Source organism: Tursiops truncatus, chromosome 2, assembly GCF_011762595.2.
Source record: "Tursiops truncatus isolate mTurTru1 chromosome 2, mTurTru1.mat.Y, whole genome shotgun sequence".
Classification (NCBI taxonomy): Eukaryota; Metazoa; Chordata; class Mammalia; order Artiodactyla; family Delphinidae; genus Tursiops; species Tursiops truncatus.
The window spans coordinates 101,982,176-101,991,573 of NC_047035.1; the positions used below are offsets into that span (position 1 = coordinate 101,982,176).

At 44.6% G+C, this 9,398-nt stretch overlaps 1 protein-coding gene across 5 annotated transcripts in view; it reads left to right on the plus strand.

Annotated features, from left to right (window-relative positions):
- The window catches only part of GCNT3 (glucosaminyl (N-acetyl) transferase 3, mucin type), a 107,230-nt gene extending 99,686 nt beyond the window's left edge, over positions 1 to 7,544 (plus strand). For 4 of the 5 annotated variants that reach the window (XM_073801086.1, XM_073801088.1, XM_033851747.2 and 1 more), the window contains 2 exons: positions 4,013 to 4,181; positions 5,711 to 7,544. In XM_073801086.1, the coding sequence (XP_073657187.1) occupies positions 5,762 to 7,084 (1,323 nt within the window). In that variant the 5' untranslated portion in view covers positions 4,013 to 4,181; positions 5,711 to 5,761 and the 3' untranslated portion in view covers positions 7,085 to 7,544. Of the gene's footprint in view, positions 1 to 2,856; positions 3,007 to 4,012; positions 4,182 to 5,710 lie in introns of those variants that run through there. The other variant, XM_073801087.1, reaches the window with a different exon arrangement.
- Positions 7,545 to 9,398: the final 1,854 nt, after the last annotated feature.

Below are 9,398 nucleotides of genomic sequence, written 5' to 3' on the forward strand. Positions count from 1 at the left end.
TTGAAAATTTAGCAGCTTCCTCAATCAATGTTAAACTGACTGAACGAATGAAAGAGTGTCATGTTACATGCCATTTGTTACTAGTTCCCTTTAAAAGGTTACTTTCTAATGACTCAGTAGGAGGTACCTTAATCTCTTAGTTAAATCTCATTTTTGGGAGGTTACTTCTGAGGAAGTTTCTTCAACAAAATTAATCCCATTAACGCTGTTTGGATTTCAATTGGTTTCAGCTCCGTGGCATTGTACTTTTGTGGACAATTGGAGGGCACCTCCATACATCAATTCCAGTAACTATTAGTAAGCCAGGGTTTCAAGACTCCAGTACTTAGAGGACCTCTCAGGGACCCTGGGGAAGCTGTTCGTTCAGGAAACATTCCTGGTGCATCTGTCACTTGGAAGTTCTCATGCTAGCTGCTCTAAGGAGGCAGAGCTGAGTTAGAAATGGCCTTTGCCCTTGGGATCAGGACACCACAATGAGGATGAGTGAGGTTTGTTTTTTTTTTTGTGGTACGCGGGCCTCTCACTGCTGTGGCCTCTCCCGCTGCGTAGCACAGGCTCCGGACGCGCAGGCTCAGCGGCCATGCCCCGAAGATCCCACATGCCGTGGAGCGGCTGGGCCCGTGAGCCATGGCTGCTGAGCCTGCGCGTCCGGAGCCTGTGCTCTGCAACGGGAGAGGCCGCAACAGTGAGAGGCCCGCGTACCACAAAAAAAAAAAAAAAAAAAAAAAAGGTCGGATCCCTGTTGCCTGGGCCTTCCTCTGACCCTCTTGTTGGGATTGCAGGGTCCCCTGTACCTCCATCGATGTTAACACCAAACTCCACTGGATTCTTTCAGATCCACCCTGATGAGCCTGGCTTAGTCTCCCCATTATTGGAACGCTTAGACCATTTCACAGACATACAGGGATTTACAGTTCAAAATAGCAGAAGGAGGCAAAACTATCTGCCCAATAATCAGACTAAACTCATGATTAGGAGAAAAGGATTGAGGGGTCTGAGCGGGAAAAGTCTGCTATTTCAGGAACGACACCATAGCAGTACTCATTGTGGGAACTCTGGACTGTGTTAGGCTTATACTTATTATCGGGTTTAATGTTGCTTTTATTCTTAGTACTTGAGGGAGCTGAGTGCCCTCATCATTTTCAGTGCTTGGGACTTGTAAGTATCTTCATGTAATCCTGGACCCTTGGACACATTTGCCCCCAGGCTCACCTGGCGCTGTTGGGCCTCAGCAGGGCTAAAAGAAACCCTCATGAAGGGATTCATTCCTTAGGTCTGGGCTCCTAGACCTTGAAACTTGCCTGGTCCCCACCTTGTCTTTATGGCCAGCATGGAGTTAAGGTGTGGAATCTGCTGCTTTGTGATCTCTGCGGCTTACCTGGCTCCTGATCTTCCTGTGCCTCTCTCCAGCTATTCTGTTTCCTCTCTTGCACTTCCCTGGGGTCAGCTGCAGCTCACCTCTCCCCTCTGCACTGCTAACACTGACCACTTAAACTGAGCCTCTTTCCAGAGCACAGAGAAGGGGACAATTCCAGGTCTCTTCCCGTATCTACCCACATCACCAGCATCAATACTTTTCCTTGATCCAGAATTAACACTATTTGTACCCTCCTTGAGCTATTCTGTGAGCAAAATGGCCTCTGTGGGCTGGTACTGGAGACTACTTAACAGTAGTTAAGGGCCAGGGCCTGCATATGCCAGGTTTTAAGTCTCCTATATGTGTTACCTTTTTTTTTTTTTTTTTTTTTTTTTGCGGTATGCGGGCCTCTCCCGTTGCGGAGCACAGGCTCCGGACGCGCAGGCTCAGCGGCCACGGCTCACGGGACCAGCTGCTCCGCGGCGTGTGGGATCTTCCCGGACCGGGGCATGAACCTGTGTCCCCTGCATCGGCAGGCGGACTCTCAACCACTTCGCCACGAGGGAAGCCCCAATATGTGTTATCTTGTTTAATCTTCACAGCAATCCTATAAAATAGCTATTTAGTATTAGCCCCAGTTATACCAAGGAAATCACTGAAGCACAGAGGGATTACAGAATTTTCCCATGGTCACACAGCTAGAAAGTAGCAGTGCTAGGATTCAGACCCAGCTCTCTCCTGCCAAAGCCTAGGTGTGCCCATAACTACTAGCCATTTGGTGTTACTCATATGTAGATTATCTTAACAAAATATATCCACAATTTGTTAATGTTACATTAGCATATATTTAGCAAATAAAAGTGGATACCTGTTTTGGTTACCTTAAAAATCAAACATTTAAATTATTTTCTCTCTATTGAGAGATTCTTTGATTTTTTTTATGGGAAAGAAGGTGGGACTTTGAGGTGGCCAGCAAAGAGAAGTAAGATATAAACAAATTGGAAAGATTTTGCTAGATTCCGATACTGGAGCAAGTGTTTATCCTTTAATCGTTTTTGCCCCGGAGTGACCAAAGCTGACAGAAGACAGAGCCGGTGGAGCGGGGTCAATAAAAGAGCGGGCGCACATGACTCCATATGGCTCTGTGCCATTGGTCTGTCTTCATCTACAGTCAGAAACAGGCAGAGGAGGTCCAAAAAAAGAAAAGACCTAAATTCCCGGTGCTTTGTTGCGGGCTGCATAAACAATTCTTGCAGGAGGAAGGCAACGCTAACTCATCTTCGTTATTAAGCTGTTGTCTTCAGATGAAGCCTGCCCTCCTGGACTCAGCTTTGTGATGCTGGATGAGGGAAGTCTGCAAATCACGTTTGTGCTTTGCCAGCTGGCCCTTATTAGGCTCTGCCAATAGGGGGCGGTGGAGGAAGACAGACTGGAGGCGGGACTTCCTGTTGGCTTCGTACATATTTCCTGCTTCTGTGAGCGTCACTATGTCAACGCCCTTTTCCTTCGCAGTTGTGGTCTCTCTATGTAGCTGCACTGAATCTAGTTTACAGTAACGGAGCACAGAGACACCAGGCTCCTCAGGAGAGGTCTGGATCTCAGCCTAGGAGGCCCTCCTCTGAGCTCAGAGACCCCAGCACCAACCAGAGGTCTGAGTTTCCGCTTGTTGGCATCCCCTTACCAAATTCTCAATAATCCCCCAATATTTTCCTCCTTCTTCCAGCCTAGGGGTGGTAGCTACTTACAGCAATTGTTACTTCCTTAATAATTTAGCATCATCTACCCCTCCCCCAGCTTTCCGTTATCTACTTAACTTGATACCTGGTTAAGTTCTTTATGTAAAATTATTAAATTTGTTATTTCAAATATTTGGCCAGGAATGCTGCATATTTGGAGGGGTGCTTTGGGGGTGATGGGGAGAGGCAAACAGTGGCAAACAATGGCAGCAGTTTTGAAGAAGTAAGTTTTCACACTGTATTGCCAAAACCACCCATGGGGTGCTCACTGAAGTCCAACCACCCTTAGTGTTAGCCTTGTTCAGACTGTCAGGAACCCTAGACTCACAGACATTAGTGATGGAGATCTACAGTCTGGAGCCCCGAGGATATTTCTCCAACTTACAAATTATTAACAGTCATGGAAAGACAGACAAATTAATTTTTTTTTGAGTAGTTGCCATGGAAGAGCAAAGTCTGTTTTTCACTGACTTTTCCTTTAAAGTAAAAGAACAAAAAAAATAATCCTTGAAGGTCATTTTTATTGCTTCACTCTTCAGTGAAATTCAGGGAGTATTCAGGGAACATAAGAGGAGAGATATTTGAACTCCAGGCCAAAAGAAGATAGGGGCATACCTGTGTGTTTCCACGGTTCCTTGTTAAGGGGGCAAAAAGCTTTCAAGTTCTTGTATGAGTATTGACAAGTTTTTATGAATGGTTTTGTGGCAGGAGAACATGAGTACAAACTGGGCTATTCTGGATGAAATAGCTGCTTGCCTTCTTACGCATTGCCAGCATGTTTTTCCTGCTTGCTCACCTCCCTGAATGACTTGTTCTTGAGAATATGCTCCTGAATGATATATCTGAGCTGGCTCTCTTATCTGAGAGCAGGAAGCTAGAAGGTCAGTGACAGAGCCACCTGCTGCTCTTTACTTTGCAGAGATTAAGGAGTCTGACACAGTTTCTTGGACATCCTATGAATGTTAGAAAATATGTTTTGGAGAGGCTGAAGAAAGAAGAGACATGGTGTTCACATTTGCTTCCATGGAACCCAACAGATCTTCCCTTGGGAAAAAGATCTTCCCTAAATAAGAAGGAAGCTATTAAAGGTGAGAGTTTTCTTTAGTTTTCATTTTTTCATCCTCTTAGATTCCCATAAGTTATTACTAAAGAGGATACAGTCTTATGCTTTGAACAAGATTGCGATAAGGGAAAACAATTATTGCCGGAAGGATATGTCACATTTTGTTCCTCTTTTTCTCCTTTTGGGGATTATTTTTTCCCCTATACTATCTGGTTTTCTTTGTTGGTACTAAGTACCCTTAGTGATTCAGATATACATACTTCTTCATATTCTTTTCCATTATGGTTTATCACAGGATATTGAATATAGTTCCCTGTGCTATATAGTAGGACTTTGTTGTTTATCTGTTTTTTACATAGTAGTTTTAGGTACCCTGTATTGTATTTAAAAGGTAGCTGTGGTTTGGAGGAACAAGTATTAGGCTTACAGACACACGCCCCCTCCCAAAAAAAAGATTGGGGGGAAGAGGGAGTATGGAAGAGTCCCAGATTTGCTTCCTATAATGTATATGACATTTGGCAAGTTATTTAGCTTCCGTTTTCCTCTCTATAAAAGAGGCCTAATATTACTATGTTTTAGGCATGTTGTAAAGATTCAATGGGAAAATGTAAAGAAATTTCTGGCTCAAAGAAAGTTCTCATTAAATATTGCATATGCATAGCTTTGTGTGTCTCTGTGTGGATATATTTTAAATTTGGATAGACTGAGAGTTATCTGTATGATTACAATGTATTTTTGGAATTACATCCAATTTTTTGTACTTGTTTAAGAACATTTTCTTTAAAGCGTGGCTAGATGCCACAGCTAACCAATGAATTATATGTGGTGAAAGCATCCTAAAATATGAACTGCCAAATAAGAGCAAGAACTGTACTTTATCTTTTTTTTTTTTTTTTTGTGGTACGCGGGCCTCTCACTGTTGTGGCCTCTCCCGTTGCGGAGCACAGGCTCCGGACGCGCAGGCTCAGCGGCCATGGCTCACGGGCCCAGCCGCTCCGCGGCATGTGGGATCTTCCCGGACCAGGGCACGAACCCGTGTCCCCTGCATCGGCAGGCGGACTCTCAACCACTGCGCCACCAGGGAAGCCCTACTTTATCTTTTAAAAGGACATTTCTAGAACTGAAGCTGAGAGTTTGAATTTCATGGATTTTCTCTCTAGACCGATCAGAAATTCTATCCCCCAGTTAAGAGCTATGTTAGAAACAGGGTGGTAAGGTTTGGGGGGAAGAAGGAAAAAGGAAGGGTGGGGAGTTCCTCTTATTAATTACAGCTCTACAGCAACAGGTACTTAGCTCTCTGCTTCCCTTACTCTCTCGTGAGGTGGAGGTGGACCCAGATCCTGATTCCAGTGCCAGCATGATCAGCTGGTTTGTAGTGTCAGGCTATAGACCTCCATCAGTGAGCTGGGTGCATGAAGTTCCTAGGCAGGACTTGACTGAGGGTATTTGTCTAGAGAAGAAACCTGTTTTTGCCATCACTTTGGAGTTGAACTTGATGTTCCTTGAGCATGTTCCAGGTTAGTTTGTAACTGAAGGCATTTTGTTCTGTCCAAGGATTTCATCCTCCTCCTTCCCTGTGCCCAAACTCTACCGATCTCCCATTCCATGAAGATGATTGGGTGGAAGAAGAAACTCTGCAGGGGGCATCACCTGTGGGCCCTGGGCTGCTATATGCTGCTGGCCGTTGTTGCTCTGAGACTTTCTCTCAGGTTAAAATGTGACATAGATTCCCTGGATCTGGAATCCAGGGACTTTCGAAGCCAGCGCTGTAGGGACATCTTGTACAAGTCCCTGAAGCTGCCAGCAAAGAGATCCATCAACTGTTCTGGGGTCACCCGAGGGGACCAGGAAGCAGTGGTCAAGGCTCTCCTGGACAATCTGGAGGTCAAGAAGAAGCGGGAGCCTTTCACAGACACCGATTACCTCAACATGACCAGAGATTGTGAGCAGTTTAAGTCCCAAAGGAAGTTCATACAGTTCCCACTGAGCAAAGAAGAGTTAGACTTCCCCATCGCATACTCTGTGGTGGTCCATGAGAAGATTGAAAACTTTGAACGGCTGCTGCGAGCTGTGTATGCCCCTCAGAACATATACTGCGTCCATGTGGATGAGAAGTCCCCAGAAACTTTCAAAGAGGCAGTCAGGGCCATTATTTCCTGCTTCCCAAATGTCTTCATGGCCAGTAAGTTGGTCCGAGTGGTTTACGCCTCCTGGTCCAGGGTGCAGGCTGACCTGAACTGTATGGAAGACTTGCTCCAGAGCTCGGTGCCTTGGAAATACTTACTGAATACATGTGGGACAGATTTTCCTATAAAGACCAATGCTGAGATGGTCCTGGCCCTCAAGATGTTGAATGGGAAGAACAGTATGGAGTCCGAGATACCTACTGAGTACAAAAAGTCTCGCTGGAAATACCACTATGAGGTGACAGACACGTTGCACCTAACCAGCAAGATGAAGGACCCTCCCCCTGATAACTTACCCGTGTTCACAGGGAATGCCTATTTTGTGGCTTCTCGAGCCTTTGTCCAACATGTCTTAGAGAACCCCAAATCCCAACGACTGATCGAATGGGCAAAAGACACCTATAGCCCTGATGAACACCTCTGGGCCACCCTTCAGCGTGCACCGTGGATGCCTGGCTCTGTCCCCTACCACCCGAAGTTTCACATCTCAGACATGACCGCCATTGCCAGGCTGGTCAAATGGCAGTTCCACGAGGGAGACATCAGTATGGGGGCGCCTTATGCACCTTGCTCTGGAATCCACCAGCGGGGTATCTGCATTTATGGGGCTGGGGACCTGCACTGGATTCTTCAGAGTCATCACCTCTTGGCGAACAAGTTTGACCCAAAGGTGGATGATAATGTTCTGCAGTGTTTAGAAGAGTATTTACGTTATAAGGCCATCTATGGGACTGAACTCTGAGATACACCGTGAGAGGATTGCTACCCAGGGGGCAGGAACATGTACAAACGTGCCCAGAACATGCTGGGACAGTGTGGGGTGGGAGAGCAGGGCTCTGGAATCCGTGGCATCTCCCTGGGTCAGGGGGCTGCTCTTGGAGTGTGATGAGTAGATTTGTTGCCTCGCAAATTGCTGCCCTGGGTGAACACTGTTGTGTCCTCACCTCACTTCGAATAGCTTCTCCACTGACTTTCCCACCGAGTTGGGAATAAGAACCAGCTCTTTGGATGAATAAGGGAGGGAAGTGTGGCAGGAGACCCTGGATTTTAGTTCAATTCTTGGTATTGGCTTTTTCACTCTTTGGAGATGCCACTCCAATTCCACTCTTTGGAGATGCTTGGTAGTAGGGAGGGGACTTTGAGGGAAAAAAGGCCTTGTATTTTGTACTACTTGCTTCAAAATAAAGAGCTTCTGATTCAAATCCCTGACTCTACTCTTTGTCTAGTAAGCCAGAGATAAGATAAAACTCTGAGACGTTTTCTCATAACTATCGGTGACATTTAAAATCCCTGGTGGCTAGCAAGAGAATCCCCATTGTTCCGGAATGATCATGGCAAGCTGTATAAATGGCAGATGCAAAAGAATATAGAGGAACACAGCTGACTCTTTCATTATTGAAAGCCCTCCTCACTTTGTTAACATCGCCAGATTCATGACTTTTCTGTAAGGGAAAAGGCAGGGTGATTTAACCAATATGACCCTCCATACCCTTATGGGAAAATTACAGCACTAATTTTGCAAGCTTCACAACCAAAGCTTAACGTTCCATGAGAAAGATGGTAGTTGCCATTAAGTAAGGTCACCGTATAATTTATTGTCAAAACTGGAACACATTTTATTTGGGGGTGGGTGGGTGCTGTAATATTAATAATTATGTTAGATAACAAGAATAAACTAGGTCTGGTTATTCTATCTTTATGCGTCTTGAGTCAAAACTCTTATTTAAGTATGTGAATGGAATGGTCACTGTTCATAGTTCTGTGGCTTATACATTTCCATGTGGGGAGACAGTTGTGTGTGTTTGTGTGTGTGTACATGTGTTCTCTGCCCCACACTTCCATCCGCCTGCCTAACAAATGTTACCTGGCGAAATAGTTTCCTTTCTAAAGCTAGAGATAATTGTCAGGTAATTGGAAGGCAATTAGCTGTTATATTCTTCTGTGATGGGAAAAGGATACCTCATAAACAGATAAGCATATCTTGTATATGGTAGAGCTGGTCTTCTGCATACAATCTGCTCTGCAAAAGTGATCTATATTCCAGTTAATTTGTGACATTTGAATGATGTTCCCATTAATATGTCGTGATGTCATTAGTGTGTTTCTTTCCTGATCTTGATTCAGTTAATCAAGTGTTCTCTCACAACCAACTTTCCCTGCAACCCATGTACTCTGACATAGCTCTCACTGTGTCTGGTACAGTGACTTTTCTAAGTTAGTGATTGCTTTTTGTAAGGTTGTACTCCTTTGGTAATGGGCATTGCCACCACCAACTTACCTGCACTGTCACATTGAGTCCTCTTCACTTTGCTCTCAGCCCCATCATGGGGATGACTAATGAACAGCTGGTGCTCCACAGATGAGCCCTGTAAGGTCTGTCCCTAGCAGTGGTGGTTGTGAACCTCTCCACCTGCTAGCCTTTGTGACTGTCCTTGGTCCTCCTCTGAGAGGGCTGCAAGGGGGCAGAAAAGTTTCCGAGTGCATGTGTTCTGAGAAAAGAACGTGGGTTTTTGGCTTCATAGTCAACTTCCTCTTTAAATTTTCACGTGAAATAAATAAGGTTTTATATAAATACGTTAAAAAGATTAAAATGTGAACTTGTCATTTTGGGGGAACAGGTTCTCCAAGCATTGAAATTTCCTCTAGAAATACATTCAAAGGTGAATAGGAAGTGCTCTTTATTTAATAAAAAAACCTAAGGTCTTCTTATCAGAAGGGTCAATTTTCTCCCTCATTTGGTGAGTGTATTTTAGAAACCGTACAATTAAACCAACACATCTGTTGATTTTTCCTTCCCTCTGAGTCATATCTGTTTCTGTACCCTTTCTCTAGAAAGGAAAAATCTCATTAAAGAATTGAGCAACTATGTTTATATTCTCAAGGTTTGAGTTTCCTCTTTATTTTTGATTTGTGGCCTGTTGGTGAATGATTTTTTTTTATTTTTAATTTCGACTGTGTTGGGTCTTAGTTGCGGCACACAGGATCATTCATTGTGGTGTGCAGGCTCTTTGTTGAGGTGTGCGGGCTTTTTTCTAGTTGTGGCGTGCGGGTTTTCT